Source organism: Motacilla alba, chromosome 1, assembly GCF_015832195.1.
Source record: "Motacilla alba alba isolate MOTALB_02 chromosome 1, Motacilla_alba_V1.0_pri, whole genome shotgun sequence".
NCBI lineage: Eukaryota > Metazoa > Chordata > Aves > Passeriformes > Motacillidae > Motacilla > Motacilla alba.
The window spans coordinates 2,844,534-2,864,086 of NC_052016.1; the positions used below are offsets into that span (position 1 = coordinate 2,844,534).

At 43.0% G+C, this 19,553-nt stretch overlaps 1 protein-coding gene across 2 annotated transcripts in view; it reads left to right on the forward strand.

Annotated features, from left to right (window-relative positions):
- DSCAM (DS cell adhesion molecule) overlaps window positions 1–19,553 on the forward strand; it is a 179,649-nt gene that overhangs the window by 135,067 nt on the left and 25,029 nt on the right. For both annotated transcript variants that reach the window (XM_038138300.1, XM_038138309.1), the window contains 4 exons: window positions 5,296–5,326; window positions 11,963–12,078; window positions 14,485–14,634; window positions 18,379–18,576. In XM_038138300.1, coding sequence (XP_037994228.1) covers window positions 5,296–5,326; window positions 11,963–12,078; window positions 14,485–14,634; window positions 18,379–18,576 — 495 coding nt within the window. The remainder of the gene's footprint in view (window positions 1–5,295; window positions 5,327–11,962; window positions 12,079–14,484; window positions 14,635–18,378; window positions 18,577–19,553) is intronic.

The window sequence follows — 19,553 nt, forward strand, 5'->3', positions numbered from 1 at the left end:
TCGACATCCCATCTGGTCCTGTCTTACTTCTCTACAGTGCAGAAGTTCTTTTTTGTATCATTTTCAGTCTCCAAGGATATCCTTTCCACATGGTGGTAACCAAGTCATTTCTTAATGCTTTAATTGGTAAATGAAACAGATGAATATATTTTCATTTTCCTTCTAGTTTTCCCATCACTTACATCCTTAACATTTTATCCATGGAGATCATTTGCCAGTTCTCTGATTGCTCTGAAACAGGAAAACATTTCCTGTTGTACAGCCCTGCTTTGTGTTCTTGATGTATGACCTTGTGATCCAGATTATTTTCTTAGTGATCTGGCATTTTCCTTATATTTTAGCTACCAAATTCTTGTATCATTTTCAAACTTGTATCAGATATTATTTTATTTACTCCAGACCATTGATAAATGTCCCAGTCAAAAAATCCTAATGATTCTCTGCTTCAAATTGGGGTCTGAATATGTTGAAATCCATGTAAAATGGCTGCTGTGTTAATTTTTGCATCATGCTACTTTCTGTTAAAATACTTTGAGTTAGTGAAACTTTGTTTTAGGGAAACATAAATATGATCTTTCACTGTGATTTAATCATATCCCAGTGAGAGTTTTTTCCAATGTCATTAATTCTCAGCAAATTTTAATCTCATTTTTTAAAAATCCACTTTGTTTGACATGGCTGCTTGACCACAAGTCTGTATTGATTGGCCTCAATTATCCTTTTGCTCATTTCATGAGGCTTCACTCAATTTCTGTTATTATTATTTTGTGCATTGCCAAGGTCAGACTGATAGGACTTCAGTAATTCAGAATTTTTTTTTGCTCATTCTTTTTCAAGACTGATCCCATATTTGACATTTCTGCTCTTCTGGAGCAGAAACTTCATGTTCCAAAAGCTTTCCTGACAGCTGTAGTGTGACATTGGTATTCCAGAGAACTCCTTACTACGTTCTCTAAAAAAAAAAAAAAGTGTGCAAGTTTTTCTGATCTCCTAACTAAAAAATAAATGGTTTACTCTAGTAATTGTTGTGATTAACTTTCATACAATTTTTGAAAGGGATATATCACATTCTCACTTGGTTTGTATGACCTCGTGGGGTTTCTTCAAGGCACAATATTCTTTTTTCCTAAATCAGGATTTCCTCTAGTCTACATCAGAGAAATATTCTCCACATTGGGACCATCTAAAATAATTTGTGCAAATTACAGATGTAACTCTTGCTTTTGTGGCAGCATATGTGGTTTTTTTGAACCTGTTTGACAAAGAGGAGAGGGAATTGCAGATTTATTTGCAGTGTGCTCTGCATGCAAACATTTGTATCCCTGCTGATGGACAATGGGCCTGAGTTCCCATTTCTGTCGGAGAACAGCAGCCTCTCCATTCTTAATCCTTTTACCCCTTGTTTGGATGTAGGGACAGTTAAACATTTTTCTTCCTCCTTTATAAAGAAAACAGATTTCTCAGCAAAGTCCTGAATTTTGCCCAGTTTAGTTGTTCCACCAGCCAGGTCACACAAAAAGGTCACTCAGCTGCTGGAGTTCATGCAGCCACTCAGGAGTTCAGCAGATATTCTCAAAGGGAAGCCTGATGGTTTAATGCTCCTTCTGGCCATTAACCCAGCTCTGCTACTCCTGGAATGGTTTTCCCTTTGTTTTTGAATCCAATTCACCTTAACACAAGCAGAAAGCATCAGCACGGCGTGATAGTTCAGGAGTGGCAGGATGCAATTTAAAACTCTATCACTGTCCCTGATTTCCCAGGGGGCAAACCAAGGGTGTTAAGAATTTTAAAGGTGGCTGTGCCAGCAAAGAAAAGTGATGGCTGTGGCTTTTTCACTGAAGTGATGCTTGGCTGGAGCAGAGATCATCCCCTTCCCTCTGTCATCTGTGCCCCCTTCCCAAGCCCTGCTTTCACCACCTCAGAACTGGGAGGTGATAGGACACAGCCAGGGAGGCTGGCTTATTTTAGAAAGTGTTATCAATCAGCTGATCAAAAGGGTATTGCAGGAAAAGCACATTAAAATCTCTGGTCACTGGCTTGTGACAATGACATTTCTCCTGGAGCTGATGTTTTGGACACATGATGTTGTTGTAGAGGGGTCCCAGCCCAGGGAGGAGCTGGAGCTGCTGCAGAGAGCCCAGAGGAGGCTCCAGGATGAGCAGAGGGATGGAGCAGCTCTGCTGGCAGCAAAGGCTGGCACAGCTGGCATTGTTCAGCTGCACAGGAGAAGCTTTGGGCTGAGCTCAGGGTGGCCTTGCAGGGCCTGCAGGAGCCCCAGGAAACCTGGAGAGAGACAATTTCCAGGGCATGCAGGGACAGGACACAGGGAATGGCTTCAAACTGCCAGAGGGCAGGGCTGCATGGGATATTATGCAGAAATTCTTGCCTGGGATGGTGGTGAAACATTGGAACACATTGCCCAGAGATTTTGTGGCTGCCCCTGGATCCCTGGCAGTGCCCAAGGCCAGGTTGGACACTGGGGCTGGGAGCAGCCTGGCACAGTGGAAGGTGTTCCTGCCATGGCAGGAGGTGGGATGAGATGATCTTTAAGGTGCCTTCCATCCAAACCCATTCCATGATTCTGTGATATTCAGAAGCTTTTAGGCTTCTGGATTTTGGTTTGATGGATACAGAGGAGCCCTTTATATTCCTGCCAGTTTTGGTTTTGTCCCATCCCACACCAACCTGTGTGCCCATCATTAACTCCAGCAGTTCTGCTCACCCTGCTTGGATAATTAACAAATTTAAAGTCAGCTGATTGAGCTTTTTCCCGTCAGTACATCCTCATTCAGCTTTGGTCTTGCTGATGCCTCATGTAATTTTTTTACTGATGGTGCACAATCTCCTGTGCATCTCTTTAACCAAGAATCAACATGTGTTAACAAGAACTTAAGTGCCACGTACATGAATTGGTGTGAATTTTTTTCCAGATGCAGCATGGAAATCATCTGTGTGCTAGGAAGCACCTGAGAGCATCTGAGGGAGATTGTTTGCCATTTAAACCTGATAAAAAATTATGAAGAGCAAACTTTTCATTAAAAAAAGCAAAGTACATTGTAGTCATTTTCAACTTTGTCCTTTCTGCTTTTGTTGAGTTTTGAATTCCTTGCACAAATACCTGCAGACTTCACTTAAGGAAGCAGCAATTGCTTCAAAAAGCTGCTGGCTGGATGAAAACAATATTTGCATATTAAACCACCCTGATTATGTGTGCCAGAGGGAGAATGTGTGCACAGGGTCCTCATGATCCTGGTGCTGCTAGAATAGCAAGAAGCATCATAAAATTTGCTAAAAACAGCCCCATTACTTGCAACCAGTGTCATTATTATTATTGTGTTGTGTTTGTTTGGCTTTTTTGTATTCTTCTGAAGAAATTTGTCCCTTCCTGGGTTTTTGGAAGTCAGTAACAAAACACCTTTGGGACCAGCAGTGTTGGTCTTTTGGTTTATGACTGATGACAAAGATATTGTCATCTACTAGGCACTGCCACTCCTAGGTGTTAATGGCAAAGACAATCTCATTCCAAGTGAAAAATAGGAATTCTGAGTGCCCAAAATAAATGTTTGGTTTAGATGAGACACCCCAGATGAACCATCCTTCGCTCCACCATCAATCTTCCATGCTTTGTGCTGGAAAGGGATGGGGGAAGGTTAAAAATGAAGGAGTGGAGCAAACAGATCTAGAGGGAGCACAGAATTCCAGCATCTCCAGTGGTAGGTGAGGAACAAAGCTTAAGAGAGGCAAGCTGGCACTGTGTCTGATAAACACAATTCAGAAAAGTGGACAAAAGGGGTTTTGCTGTGATTTTTTAACAAATTAAAAGAGCTCTCTGTCCATTCCTTTTAAAAATTAGTACAACACAAGCTATAGAGATGTGTTAAGATGGTGGCTTGTTTCTGCCTGCATCCTTGGAGTTTTAAAGGCAGGACATTTAATAGGATCACAAGTAAAGAAATTGTTGTAGGTGTTGGAGACCCAAGAGGTGATTGAGGGATAAAAAAGGAGGGATGGAGAAAACAAAGATAAATTCAGTAAATGTCTTGGCAGGTGCTGGTAGATTTACAAGAAGCAGATAAAAGAAGAAATGTAAACTTCCATATAAGAGGTGTTTGAAGACTTAGAACTTGGAATTGCTTTCTTCTCAGATTTGCTTCACTTGGTTGCACAAAAGGCTGCTTTGTTGCTGTGTGATAAACTTAAGGACTTGGGAATCAGCATTTTAAGTGAGTTTGTTTAGCAGCAAACTGCAGGAGAACAAAGCAGAGCTGCCTGTTTTTGCTGGATGATACCACAGAAATTAGTGTATTGTGTTGATAAAGTTTTACAGAAGCCTACCTGAAAAATCAAACTTCAGCTGTGCCTTTTGAACTGATAAGTATTGAAATAATTATAGCCCCACAGGATTTTCTGCTAATAATAGCAGCAATGACAAGAACAGGAGGAATATTTTTCCTTCAGCAGTGTCTTATTTTGCAAGGCTGATACATGTGGGAATAAACCATCCTCTGTTTCATGTGTAGACCATACTCTGAAGACCCAGCAGTATTTTGAATTATTGCTAGTGGGAAAAATATTCATTTTTGAGTGCAACCAAGCAAGTTTGTGCCTGGGGAGACTCAGCTTGGCCAGCAGCAGGAATTTGCCCATGGAAAGGGTGCTCAGGCCTTGGCAGGGGCTGCCCAGGGAGCTTTGCAGTGCCCATCCCTGCAGGTGTCACCTGGAGGTGGCACTGAGTGCTCTGGGCTGGGGACAGGGTGGGAATCAGGCACAGCCTGGACTCTTGGAGGTCTTTTCCAACCTAAGGGATTCTGTGATTCCAATTTGACTCCTTAGAGCCCTCCCTTGCTCACACCTGGTTTGGAAATGACAGGTTGACAACTGCTCATCCAGCCTGGCTTTGGCTCTTGCCCAGAGATGGATATCAAAAATCCTATTTTCTTGCCTTTTCTTCTTCCCTCACCTGTTCATTTGCTACCCATAGCACGAAAGAACTGATATCCTCATTATTTGTTAAATTGTTCCCATTTCTAATATGTTTTGTAGCTTTTTTCTAGTTAAACCAATGGTAACTTGTATTTCTCTTACCATCTTTGATGTTACTGAGGAACTAAACAGGGCTGTTTGGAGCAAAAATGCAATTTTAGCAAAAGTAGGGACTTTGAGACGCTCTTTTATTCTTGCCATTGATCTAGAAACAACTGTGGTGTTACACATGGCTGATTCAAGTCACTTGTTAATAATGCATCTCTCAAATAGATTTTCATTTGTGATGACATTTCTTCTATTTCCTTCTAGATGCAAAGAGTTTGGCCGAAATGCTTATGAGGTAAGAACAAATTGAATTTTATTGTATTGTTTTCAACTGAAAAATGTCTATTAATTATAATATCATATTTCAGAATTGTTAGAGGGACAAATGAAGAAGTAAACTTTTTATTCCTAAACCCTTTGCCAAAACACACCATTTGTCAGTCTGTGGAGAACTGTGATGCACTGGTGGTCAGACACCAGAGAAAGATGACACTTTGTGGGTAGTGTGAGGAGCTACAATGATAAAAAACCTGATAACTTGTGTTAGATTAAGTCATAGAAGCTATGCAGGTCCATTTGGACATTCCTCCCTCTCTGAAAAACATTTTCGTAATATGTATCAAAGTAATTGCTCTTCAGAGATCATCTGATTAAAGGGAATAAATTTCTGGCTGTGAATATCTCTAAACTTTGCAGCTCTGTTTATGTAATTCACTGTTGTTAGCTGCTTATACCCAAAGGTATAAAAGAGCAGGTAAATCCATGTATTATTTTTCACTTCTGTTCCATCAGCTCAGAATTCAGAAATCTAATTCAGTTGTTGAATTGCATCATAATGACTATTCTGGCACCACAATTCTTTCAAAGATGGAAATTTCATAACTTCAATGTTTATTGTTTTGTCTAGGGAAAATATTGAACTTTAGAACCGCTGTATATATTTGAAACTGGGATTGCCAAGGGATTATTTTTGAGTTCAAATGAATTTTGGGTTGCTAGAAAATATTTTTCATATTCCAGCAACAAATTTGAAATGTCATAGGTATTTCACCACACGAACCACACTCCAATGTTCCTCACCCTTGAGAAACTTCACTTCTGTTGTAAGAATGAACTCAGCAAAGACACGGTGACAGATGGGTTTGGTGTAAATTCAGCTCTATGCCATCAGATCTCAATAAGCCCCGTGATGTTAACAGGACTGGTCATGCAGTCTGGGTCATCTCCTCCCTGGCTGCCCGTGGCAGCAAATTGTGGGGTTCAGCAGCTTCAGGAACATTTGCCCTGGTGGTTTCTGGTGCCACAGAAGACAGCACAGATCAGCACACACAGCAAATCTGTTCCCTTGATGCTTTGTGAAGGCTGACCTAGAAGAGAGGCTGGACAGAGCTAAAGAATAAAGCAGGGATTTATTCAAAGGCCTCCATGGATCCACCTTGGGCAGCACAAGAGCCCAGCCAGGGCTGCACCCAAGATGAACCAAAATGGTCCCAAAATGCACCAGCGGGCACGGGGTCTCTCCCTTGGATCAGTTCTGCTCCATTTGCACCTTGCAGTTCATTGTCCAGTTCCAGCTTTAGCCCAGGCACTCCCACCCTGCTTGTTTTTCTCTCTCCAGCCCACGCTGTTTGTGCTCCTGGGCTGAGATTTGGATCATTTGTCCTTGGTGCCCAGCTGGAACAGGAATTGTTTTGTGTCCCTGCTCTGTGCAGAGAGCTCACCATCCCATAATATGAAGCTCAGACCCCCACACTAAAGCAGCACAGAATGTGAAACATAGAAAAGCTCAAACCTGAGGCATCACCCTGAAGAAACCCATCAGGGACCAGCTGAAACCCCTGCATGGAGACTTTCAGTCCCAGTGACAGCCTCTCAGAGGCCCTCTGCCAAGCTGGTAACGCTCTGCCCCAACCCTGGCTGGCTTCACAAGCCTTGGTGCCACTTCTGCAAGGCCATTTCAGAGCCTCACTCCTCTGACACTTAAAAAACGTCACCAAACTTCCCTGAGAAGTGCCCAGGTTTTACCCACTTTTCCCTTGGCTGATGGTTACCAAATTAAGGAATTTTTGTCCTCCCTGCCTGATGTACTCAGGGAGCAGCCAGGTCCCCTCTCAGTCCTTGTTTCAGAGCTGTTTTTCCAGGTAACTCACCTGCCACCATTTCATTTGGCTTTTCCTTTCACCAGCATTGAAACATGGTCATCATGTTCCTCTCATCTCATTTATTAACAAATAATCTTGGTTTTATCACATAAGCATATCCTATATTTCTTTTCTAATCGTTTGAACAAAGGCAAATGACTGTTAAATGAGAACTTCAGAGGAAATAGGGGATATGGGCTTACATTTACAGACATGCCAGAACTGGGAGCTCTCATTTGTGACAAGTCTGTGAAATACATTCTATGAAAACCTGAGCTACCCACAAACAACAGATGTTCCTGAAGATGTAGCGTGTGAATAATCAAAGGCTAATAAGCCCTCTCCAAAACAACAGTCACATATGATGAAGCCCCTGATGTATTTTATCTTTATGATTTCACCAAAATCTGCTGTGATAAAACTATCAAGAAAGGGGGTATCTGGGGAGAGGGAAGACAAGATGATTCCCTGCTTGGTAGGAAGGCGTGAGGCCTGGAGGGAGCTCTGTGTATCTTTCTTTTTGAGGAGATTTTCATGAGTGTGTGTAAAGCGGATTAAAAATGGAGCTTTAGTCTTTGCTTTGAGAGTCACTGGCTTTGGCTGTGTAAGTCAAATGTCTGTGGAGCAGGATAAGTCAGCAGTTTAATGAGAGCTGCACAACTCATTGTTGATACCTTACACTCACAAATAAAAATCCCTGCTGTTGGATAAGCACAGCTTTTCAATGTTTCTTTGGGGTGAAAGCAGCAATCCAGCCACACTCGGTGTAACAGTTCACTGTGAATCTGTTTAGCCATTCACTGAATTTTCAAATTTTGAACACAAGGTGAAGAATCTTTTATCCCCAAATACTCTGATTTAGTTTCCCATATGTTTTTTTACAACAAACTGTGGACTCTTTCAAAATTCTCTATACAATGTACTTGCTCTGGAAAAGGCTTTTTTTTATCCACAGACTCAACATAAAAGCTGTACTCAGACCAAATACCTGCCCAAATACCTGTTTCAAATAGTGACAAAAGCAGGAACTTTAGCAGAGTAAAAAAATGCAGCAAATTACTGAGAATACTGGGGGATTCTTCAGAATGGAGAAATCTTTGGGGAGATCTCATGGAGGCATTTTCATTTCCTGGAAGGATCTTAGGAAAAGGAGAGGGACTTTTAATATGGGCAGACAGTGACAGGAAAAGGGGCAAGGGTTTTAAACTAAAAGAGAGCAGGTTTAATTAAGTATTAGGAAGAAATTCTTTGCTCAGAGGGCAGTGAGGCACTGGAACATGTTGTGCAGAGAAGTTGTGGATTCTTCGTGCCTGGAAGTGTCCAAGGCCAGGCTGGACAGGGCTTGGAGTAAGCTGGGATTGTAGGAGCTGTCCCTGCCCATGGCATGGGGTTGGGATGAGATGATCTTGGAAGTCTTTTCCAACCCAAGCCATGATTCTATGATTCTGTGACCCAGTCTCCTGACAGGCTCTCAGTGCCTAATGATTTGGAGCTCGGAGATTCTTTGAAACAAAGGGAATTAATTCTCTTATACACAGACCCTTACGAGGTCTGATAAGTAAAGAAAAGCACATGCTTAAGTGTGGGAATTTTATGTCTGTAAGTATAAAAAAATACAGGTAGATACATTTTATCCCTTTAAAGAATTAATCATTGGACTCCTCATCCACCAGACCATTAAAATATTTCTGCCTGAATTTAGTTTAGGAAGCTTCAAAATGAAACCTCCTTTGCCCTGTTTCCAAGCCCTAGAGGCACTTTATTGCTGCTGGCACTTCAGGATTTTATAACTTGAAAGCTGAGCTGTTGTGGTCTGCAAAAAAGAATTCAAAATTCCCTGAGCCAGAATGAGACAGCATCCTAATCAGCAACAACCCCCTTGCTTCTGCCAAGTGCCTGTGCTGTGTTTGGACACCCCATGTCACTGCTGCATGCAGGGGAATTAATTAGCTCAGCAAGGAGGAGGAGAGACAGCCCACAAACCAAGGAATAACTCTCAAGAATAGCAGGGAATATTCCTGAATATAGAGAGGCCTGGGTTCCAGTTCTGGCTTGAAAAACCTCCCACGTGTTTTGCATGGAGCTGTCCCTGGAGCCAAGGTTGGGATTGGGAACTCTCTTTTGTCAGGTGAGCAGTAAAGCTGCAAATCTGGGGAAAATTCTGCTCCTGCTCCCTGTGATCCAAAAATGCTTCCTGTGATGGTTGAGTACTTTTTAATAATGGAAATACAGAGCATTCATCCTGCTGAAGAGCTCCAGCTCTGGCATTCTGGGATCTGCATTCTCTGAGCAGGAGTCTGATCCTATCCCTTTGTCTTCTGCATCCCCAGTGAGAGCAGAGGGGTGCAGGGATGTATTTCCCAGACTCAGTTATGGACTGCACAGACTCTAGATGTATCTGACTCTAGATATCTAGATACTCTAGATGTATCTGACTCTGTGTATCCTGTCACTACTGGATTATTTAAATTGGACATAAAAAAAAATCAGTTTCCTTCTTTAAACTGAAAGAGGGCAGGTTCAGATTAAATAATAGGAAAAATTCTTTACTCAGAGGGCAGTGAGGCAATCGGTGCTCTACATTTGCTCCATGACTTTGGGCAAGCCCAGAGCAGTCCAGCTTTCCGAGGGCCTGTATCCAAGCATATTTGGCATGCAGATAAAATATTACTGTCTGATTCTCTTAACATTTTAGCGACTTGAGTGGCATCCACTCTGTGCAGAGACTTAGAAAACACCACTGGGGAATTTATCTGCATTCGACAATACTACATGTCTTTGAAAATTTATGTTTTTAGTAAGACCCTGTGATGACCATTCTCCCCTGATTATATATGGAGAAAAGTCTGGAAGTCCTTGGGAGGCTCTCCTGATATTTTGCTTCCATGATGATTGAATGAGGCACCAGTTGTTGCCTGTTTGAATGCATTTCCAATATCCATGTGTATGTGATGGAAACAGCACCATCTAATCACCCAGGTGAAGAGAGACATTACATTTGGGATGTATAGATGGTGTTAATGATGTTGGGGACCACAACAGCAGGGAAAGCCAGGAGGTGAAAATCGGAGAGGTGCTCCCAGATGTCATATTTGTGAGATGCCCCATGGCAGGAAGGAATGATGGTTCTGACTCCATGTTCTCAGAAGGCTGATTTATTATTTTATGGTACTATATTATATAAAAGAATACTATATTAAAATGATACTAAACTATACTAAATACAGAAAGGATACAGACAGAAGGCTACAAAGATAATAATGAAAATTTGTGACTCTTTCCAGAGCCCCGACACAGCCTGGCACTGGTTGGCTGTTAAGTTAAAACAATTCACATGAAACCAATGAGACAATCACCTGCTGGTAAACAATGTCCAAACACATTCCACATGAGCAAAACACAGGAGAAGCAAATCAGATAATTATTGTTTCCTTTTTCTCTGAGGCTTCTCAGCTTCCCAGGAGAGAAATCCTGGGCAAAGAGATTTTTCTGGAAAATATGACAGTGATACCCAGGTGCCTTGTGGATCTTACCCTTGGATTTGGAGGACCACTGACCACATGGCTAGAAAATTCCTCCAAAAAGAGTCTCTAGGAGAATGTTCAAACCTGAGGTAGCCAGGGCTTGCTGATGTGGAGACACAGCAGGAAGTTAACACAAATTTCCTGGAGATGGGGGCTCACCACACATGGATTAATCTCCCGTGCTCACAGAAGAACTGAGCTTATCCCTTTAACATTCCTCTGCTGATGCCATTAACAACAATAATTCACTGCCAAAGCAGAATTCAACTGAGTGATCCGCAGCTATTTTACACTAGAAAATGAGCCTCCACTTGGATCTTACAACTCTTTGAAGCCTGAGCACCTGGATCACACTGCTGGCTGATTTGTCTCAACTCTCCACAGCCTCCCTGCATGAAGTATTTGCAAATATTTCATTTTATCCAGAGAGTAATTACATCTAAAATGGCAAAATGTTCCTGTTTAGTGCAATCTGAAAGTTTCTTGGTGCAAGCTCTGTGCTGGAAATGACTGTGGCACTTGGTTTTACCATCCATTTTCATTTGCTTTTAGTAGACAGCTCATTTAAGAAGTCATTTTCTGGTACACAAACTTCAAAATGAAATTGTTTCAATTTGCATGATGATAAAATAATTGGTTTATGTTCTTTTTTAGATTATTGCATCAATCAATTAGACATAATCCACAAATGTAAACAAGATTTGCAATTTTTGTCTTGGAACATCAATGGGTCGAAAGCCTTTATTTATTTTAGGCAATCTATTAATAGTGTGCCTGGTTATTAATTTGCTTTTTCATTTATCAGTCAAAGTGATATTTGAAACTTAGCTAATTAAAAATAATGAAAAGATAAAAAAACAATTAGAAATCACTCAAAACATCATTTTCCTACCAACCTGTTTGATCAGCTGCGTGTTGCTCTACTCAGATTCATGAAGAGTCAAAGAAAAGATCCATCTTCCAAAGTGTTTTTATTAATTTCATTATGACAGCACTTGAAGAAAGCTGTGTGAAATTCTCGGGTTCCTGCTGATGGAGGACAGACCACATCCCTCCACACTGTGCACTCATCTAATGCCTTGCCACGTGCAATAAATTAATACCACGCACTTGTTCTGAAGAGGGCAGAATCAGATGTGTGAGTGGTTTCTGCTGATTATGGTCACATTGGTTTTTTTGAGCTGGACAGATTGAAAATGAGGAAGTTTGGAAATATCTTTTCATTCGGGCTGAATGTTTATGTCTTCACTTCTCTTTTGTTTTCAGCAAGAACACCAGGACATCAGACACACTTAACAAGCAGCAGCAAACACTGAGGATGCACATTGACATTCCCAGAGCACAGCTGCTGATAGAGGAGAGGGACACCATGGAGACCATTGGTAAATCTGAGCTTTTTTTCCCCTGGTTAATGTAACAGGTTCTTTTAGGTGGAATTCCTCTTTTCCACACCCTTTCCCTGCTGCACACACCAAGAGAAAAGAGCTACAAAGTAATTTGAAAACTGAACTGGGTTTATTTTCCCTCCCCTTTGAGTCATTTCCCACTAAAAGTAATCTCAGTATAGGATCTAAAATAATGCAGGGCATTAGGAAAATGAAACTGCTGGAAAGAGTTTCTTGAAGAAAATGTAATTGAGGACTGGCAGTTTTATGATTTTCATTCTGATTTCTCATTTGGCTCTGCCTAGGCAGTTGGCTCACTGACATTACTTAAAAGGGAAAATGAAATTCTGAAACTGTGCTCTCAGTATCAGAAGATTTGCTACAGCTAACTTTTAAAATTTACATGTTGCATATTGTATCCACCTGTTCATAGCACATGATATTTCAACATTTTGATCAGTTTTCAGCTTCTGTGTATCCATGCAAAATTCAGATCTAAACTGTTTGATAATACAGAAAAAAAAAAAAGATTTCTCATGGGGCTGGTACTTAACTGAAGTGTCACGAGAAATAGAATTGTTTGGTGTTGGGGTTTTTTTTCCCCAAATAATTTAAAAATATCTGGAAACTCAGACTAGAAATGCAGCCTGATGCCGTGACTGTATGAGCACACACTGTGGCAAGACACTCCTGGCTGACTTTGTTAGACTTGTAACTTTACATTTTTTGGATAAAAATCTGTATAAAAGAAGCTGACAAAGTAACAGCATCCAGGGATGGTGTGGCCAAAGAGGAAAGTCAGCAAGCTGAGTGCAGCATCTCTGCACCTCCTGTTCATGCCCATTCCAGGTTTGAAAAGGAGACCTACAGATTTTCTAAAATCATTATTTGAGCTTCCCAAAGTCTGCCCTTTGTGCCAGGCTTCATCCTAAAGGCAGCTTTAACTTTTGAGTGGCAGCTGCTGAGCAGTGGGGGGTTCCAGTAGAAATACTCTTAGAGCCTGAACTGCAGCAATGCCATCAGGGCCTTGCTAAGAGGCAGCTTTCCACCCAGAATAAGCAGGGATTTTGGCAGGGTTTGACAGAGTTTGCTGCCAAGAGGCTTTATTCCCAACCTGAATAAGAGCTCATCTTTTGCCAGACAAAGAGTTATTTGATTCCTAATGTTATTCTATTTATAGCCTTCTTTGGGTAAAAAATGTGTGTTCTGTTATTGTGCAGAGCTGCTCACCCTAATGGTGTCTTGTCAAGTTAAAAAAAAAAAAAAAAAAGAAAAAGAAAAGATCCAAAACAAAACCCAGGAATGCTTAAAAGAAGTGGATCAACCTCTGCTGACTAGTAAATGCCCAGAAGTCCTGCTGCTACCAGTTCCTTAGAACACATTACAAAACTATATAGCACAGCCCAGCAGGAAATCCTTGAGGCTTCTCTTGCAATTCTGAATGGATACAAAGACTGTAAAGAATGCAAAAGAAAGTCTGATAGCACACCAAATAGTTGTTCTGCAAGCACAAAGGCAGTGAAAGGTTTATTGCTATTAAACCATCCATGATCAAGTGGACCAGATTCCTCCTTGGAGAAAAAAAAAATAATGATACAGAGATCACAACTGGAGAAAAAAAATATAAAAAAGGAAGCAATTGCTGTATAGCTCTGCAATGATCAAGGTGTGTGTAGAAATTTGGTGAATATATCCTACCCCACAGGGAAGACACAGAAGCAGAACCACACAGCAGGAAAAGTTAGTGCTCACCTTTTCCTTCCATTCCAAGGTCAGACTTAACCTCACAACTTTATTTGAAGTGGCATAAAAAAACCAGTCCTGGGTCAGGGTTATCCCTTCTGCAATATTCTGTCTCTGCAGAAAAAGGGGAGAGAGGGTTGGTTAGCAAGACCCCCTAACAACCTCCTTTTGGGAAAAAAGGGGTGGTTTCACTGTGGACATTGCTAATCATGCTGATAAAAAGAAATAAAGGGAATATGTTGCTGAAAACATCAACAACATCTGATGGTGAAATATGATGTTGAAAAGCTCATCTGAGCTCTCTGAAAGTGAAGGGGAAGAGGGCAGGGTTCAAAGGATGGCCATGAAGGAATTGGGACTACAAATGATGACACACAAATCAGCTCTTTGCGAGGCTGTTTAACAGTCTGCCCCAGCTGCACATCTCTAAGGTGAAAGCACTAGGAAAAATGAAAGTTATTCTTTAGTTTTATCTGGGATTTGAGCTTAAACCCAGAGGTTTAAACTTCCCTTCCAAGCCCTCCGGGCCTTGCAGAGAGCAGGGAGCCGCTCTGCCCACGGTGTCACTGGGCTGTGGATGCCTGGGGACTCACTGCAAAGCTCTGATGAAGGCAAAGCCAACATTCTGTGCTCATTATCTGATTATTCTCCCACTTACAGATGACAGATCAACAGTTCTGCTCACTGATGCTGACTTTGGAGAGACGTCCAAGCAGAAGTCCCTGACTGTCACCCACACGGTCCATTACCAGTCGGTGTCACAAGCCACAGGGCCACTGGTGGATGTCTCTGATGCCCGGCCAGGAACAAGTAAGCACATCAGAAAATAGGGGTTTTTTTTTAGAGAGGAGAAAGCTGTAACAAAATAAATACTCTGCTCCTGTATTTGCATCTTCATCTTTCTGTCTGAGAGTGGAGAGAAATCTTTTTAGGTCAGCAGAGGACATTTCTTAAACTATTGCACTTACTGATTCAGTATGGGGGAAATTACATATGCATCTGAAATGGAGGTGTAATTTGAAATAATTCATACCTGGCCTTCATTAAACCAAATGCTGGATTTTAATTTCCAGAATTTATTGGGTAAATTACCTTAATGGCTTTTAGTGTGCAATACACTGTTTTTTTTTCTCTGTGATCAATCTTTATTGTATTTCAAAAGGAACTTTCCTCCTACCTCTCCATCAGGCAAAAAAAAAAAAAAAAAGAAAGCATTTCTCATTATTACTTTTTCTGAAAAAGTTGTATTTCTGGCTTTAGTTATTATGGTAAATTACTTTTTCCAGATATATTCATGCCAAGTTGTTCTTCTAGTGATTAAAATGCTATCATAAATTAATATACTGATGCAATCCATTCTTCTCATTCCTCTCATGAATATGTTCCATATCTATGTAAATGGGTAAAAAAAAATACTAGGTTGAATGATTAGCTATGAGTTAGAAATTTTGTGCTTCACTGCAGTGTGCAATTTCTGAAATCTCTTAGATTATTCCTGTCCCCTGATTGTTTCAGAATTTACTTGCTGAGTTTGGTGAACATAAATGCTGAAAGCTCAGTGGTAGAATGCAGATAATTTGAAAAATCCATTTTCACCACAATCTTTTAAATAAGAGGTGTCCTACTCCTGGCCTTGGTACTTTTTTTTAGCCCTTTCATCTTTTTTTCAGGTCATTCCTTGAGGATTAGATTTTCTAATAAGGAAAGAGGCATCACCCCAAAACCTCACACCTGTGTCATACCACAGAACTTCATAGCACCTTCCTTTCCTAATGCCTCTTTGTGTGCAGTTCTGTGCTTGATTCCTCTGCAGCCAGGGAGAGAATTCCTTCAAATTAAATGTGGATTTAATTCATGGGTAAGAATATGATCTGTGTCCAGCCCTGCTTGGGAATAAAAATCCACCAGCACTTTTATTAAGCAGTACAGATCTGATTGCAGCAGTGCACAGGGCTGGCTCAAAGACTTCCAGGTAATGTTCCCTGGATTTGAGACACTAATCCAGCTTTGCTGCAGGCTGGGTGATGGGATTTCCTCTAGAGCCACCACTTCTGCTGTGAAGAGGAGAGCAGAGCCCAGCTGGGTGGCTCAGAGGTTATGGACACTCCTGTCTGAGCTCACTCACATTCACTGAGTGACAAATATTCCTTTACAGCATATTTGAAGTTGTTCTCTTGTCCTTATTTATTTATTTATGGAAGAGTTGCTCTGTGAACCTTTGCCTTGCTGTCCTCAGCTCTCTCCAGTTGTGTTTGACAGCAGAGCTGGCATAACCAGGGCACCAGCTGTGTTTCCATCCCACTGCCAGCTCTGGAATTGCTGTGCCTGTGCTGCACAGCCCCTCCTGCTCATCAGGACAAGGACTGAGCTCCTGTGGGCTGGCAGAGGCTCTTCCAGCTCATTCCCATTGCTGACAGGATCCTCCCAAGTCACAGGATCAGAGGTTGAGGTCCAGAGGGACACCTGGGCACTGGTCAGTCCAGTCCCTTTGCTCAAAGCAGGGTCAACAAGGGCTGGACACAGATCCTAAGCTCAGGAACACCCCCAGATGACTTCTGAATGTCCCTAAGGATGGGAACTCCAGCTCCTGTGTGTGCAGCCTGTGCCAGGGCTCACTCTCCCTCACCTTAAAGTCTTTCCTGATGTTCAGGACAAAGCTCCCAAGTTTCTCCTTGTGGCCATTGCCCCCTGGCCTTCTCACTGGGCACCACTGGCAGAAACTTGGCTCTTGTCCTCTCTTGTCCTCTCTTGTCCTCTCTTGTCCTCTCTTGTCCTCTCTTGTTCTCTCTTGTCCTCTCTTGTCCTCTTGCCCCTCAGGTATTTCTGTCCATCAATGGTATTCCCCCAAACCTTCTCTTCTCCAGGCCAGGCAGCCCCAGCACTGTGCCAGGAGCTGTTCCCAGCAGCACTCTCCTTGTGTTCTCCATGTTCTCCTTTGAATGAGGCTCACTCCTGGCCACACCACAGCCACGTGCCACATTCCCAAGTGTTGGTTTGTGCCACACTGAGCAAGGATTTGGATGTTGTCCGTGTGAGGTGGCTCTGTGCTGCGCTACCAGGAGGATCAGTGGCACCAGGTTTTAATTTTTCCACTTCTGTAGGGAAAAAAAAAGGAGAAGGATCAGACCATTATTTGTAAATAAATTCCTTGTTTCTTTGAAGCAGCAGAATAGGAATTCTCACTGGGAATGCTTAGGCAGAAGCAGTGCTCAGAGTCATTATCTGGGTATTGCTTTTTCTTTCCATTTCTTTTGCTAAAGTGTCTTACCTCAAAGACTGACAACTTCACCATTTGAATGTCAAAGAACATTTTGAATAGATTTGAATTCTTCATTTCTAACACCCTTTCTATTGTTAGTGATATCCTTTCAGAAGCTTTGAAGAGAAATCCTTCAGTGCTGATGTAGTCACTCTCTGTTTGCCACATAATGATTTTTCTCTTGCCCTTGCTTTGTTAGACTCGCTTTCAGGGCAGAACTCTTTATTAATAAGTTCAAGGAGGTCAATTTTGGCACATAGTTTGCTTTTACGATCTTGGTCACTCTATTATCTCCATGTTAATTTCAAAAGTACAGCACTGACGACCTTAAACCAGTAGCAGATGATTTTTGAAGTCTGAGAAATTGTACTAATTTACTAATTGTTCCAAAGCAGTCAAATCTTTATGAATCTGTTCCCACTGAAACTCTGATGGCACTATTACAGCTTATGTTTTATGTCTTGGCCACTTGTTAAAATAGGAAATCTGTAGCTGATCAATACTGTAATATAGCAACATTATGTCCAGAAGAGGGAATTACAGCCCCACATTTCTGAGCACATCTGTTTCAAAACTGACAGCAGGTACCTGGTGCAGGGTGTTTCTGAGGGCACATCTATGCTGATAATTTACCTTGCACTTCACTTGAGGTGTGGTGTGAAATCCCTGACCAGAGCTATTTGCCTTGTGCTCTTTCAGTTCTCAGAGTGGTTTTGGTGCTGGAGAACTGCTTGTCTTGGAGTAAAGGGATAATGAAGTGTCAGTGGAAGAATGATAGGGCCTTCAGCTCTTCAGTTCCACCCTTGATAAAATGTAGAGTTTCATTTGAAAGAGACTAGTTCTAGAAAAGCATCAGCAGTTTGGTAATGATCAGCATTAACACTTCATTTTTTTTCCCCAAAAAAAGTCTTGAGTTTGGGTTTTTTAACAAAGATGATTTCAGTGGCCATCTCCTTCTGGAAGGGGAAGGTGAAGGGCCGGGTACTGATCTCTCTGCTGACCAGGGACAGGACATGAAGAAATATTTGGAGCTGTATCTGGGAAGGACTGGGTTGGATTTTAGGAAAGGGTTCTTCACCCAGGGGTGGTTGGATGAATGGTCATGGCCCCGAGGCTGCCAGAGCTCCAGGAGTGTTTGGACACCGCTCCAGGGATGGCCAGGGTGGGATTTTTGGGGGTCTGTGCAGGGCCAGGATGATCCCTGTGGGTCCCTTCCAGCTCAGGACATTCTGGCACTCTGTGATTCTGACAGGGCTGGTTTTTCCTTCCCACCCCCTCTGTGCCATCCCTCACAGATCCCACCACGAGGAGGAGTGCCAAAACCGGGCCCACCGCGCGCAACCGCTACGCCAGCCAGTGGACCCTCAACAGACCCCACCCCACCATATCAGCACACACCCTCACCACAGACTGGAGGCTGCCCACGCCCAGGCCAGCAGGATCAGTGGACAAGGAAAGTGACAGCTACAGCGTCAGCCCCTCCCAGGACACAGGTATGGACAGGGCTCCCCACAGGGACACCGGGACAGCAGCTGCTGCTGGCATCCCATTGCTGACATCCCATTGCTGCCAGGATCCCAGCAGCTCCTGCATCCCATTGCTGCCAGGATCCCAGCAGCTCCTATATCCCATTGCTGCCGGGATCCCAGCAGCTCCTGCATCCCATTGCTGCCAGGATCCCAGCAGCTCCTGCATCCCATTGCTGCCGGGATCCTGCATCCCACTGCTGCCAGGATCCCAGCAGCTCCTGCATCCCATTGCTGACAGGATCCCAGCAGCTGCTCATTCCCATTGCTGACAGGATCCCAGCAGCTGCTCATTCCCATTGCTGACAGGATCCCAGCATCTCCTACATCCCATTGCTGCCGGGATCCCAGCAGCTCCTGCATCCCATTGCTGACAGGATCCCAGCAGCTGCTCATTCCCATTGCTGACAGGATCCCAGCATCTCCTACATCCCATTGCTGACAGGATCCCAGCAGCTGCTCATTCCCATTGCTGCCAGGATCCCAGCAGCTCCTACATCCCATTGCTGCCAGGATCCCAGCAGTTCCTGCATCCCACTGCTGCCAGGATCCCAGCAGCTCCTGCATCCCATTGCTGACAGGATCCCAGCAGCTGCTCATTCCCATTGCTGACAGGCTCCCAGCAGCTCCTACATCCCATTGCTGCCAGGATCCCAGCATCTCCTACATCCCATTGCTGCCAGGATCCCAGCGTCTCCTACATCCCATTGCTGCCAGGATCCCAGCAGCTCCTATATCCCATTGCTGCTGGGATCCTGCATCCCATTGCTGACAGGATCCCAGCAGCTGCTCATTCCCATTGCTGACAGGGTCCCAGCAGCTGCTCATTCCCATTGCTGACAGGACCCTTCCAAGTCACAGGATCAGAGGTTGAGGTCCAGAGGGACACTTGGGCACTGGTCAGGCCAGTCCCTTTGCTCCAAGCAGTGTCAGCAAGGGCTGGC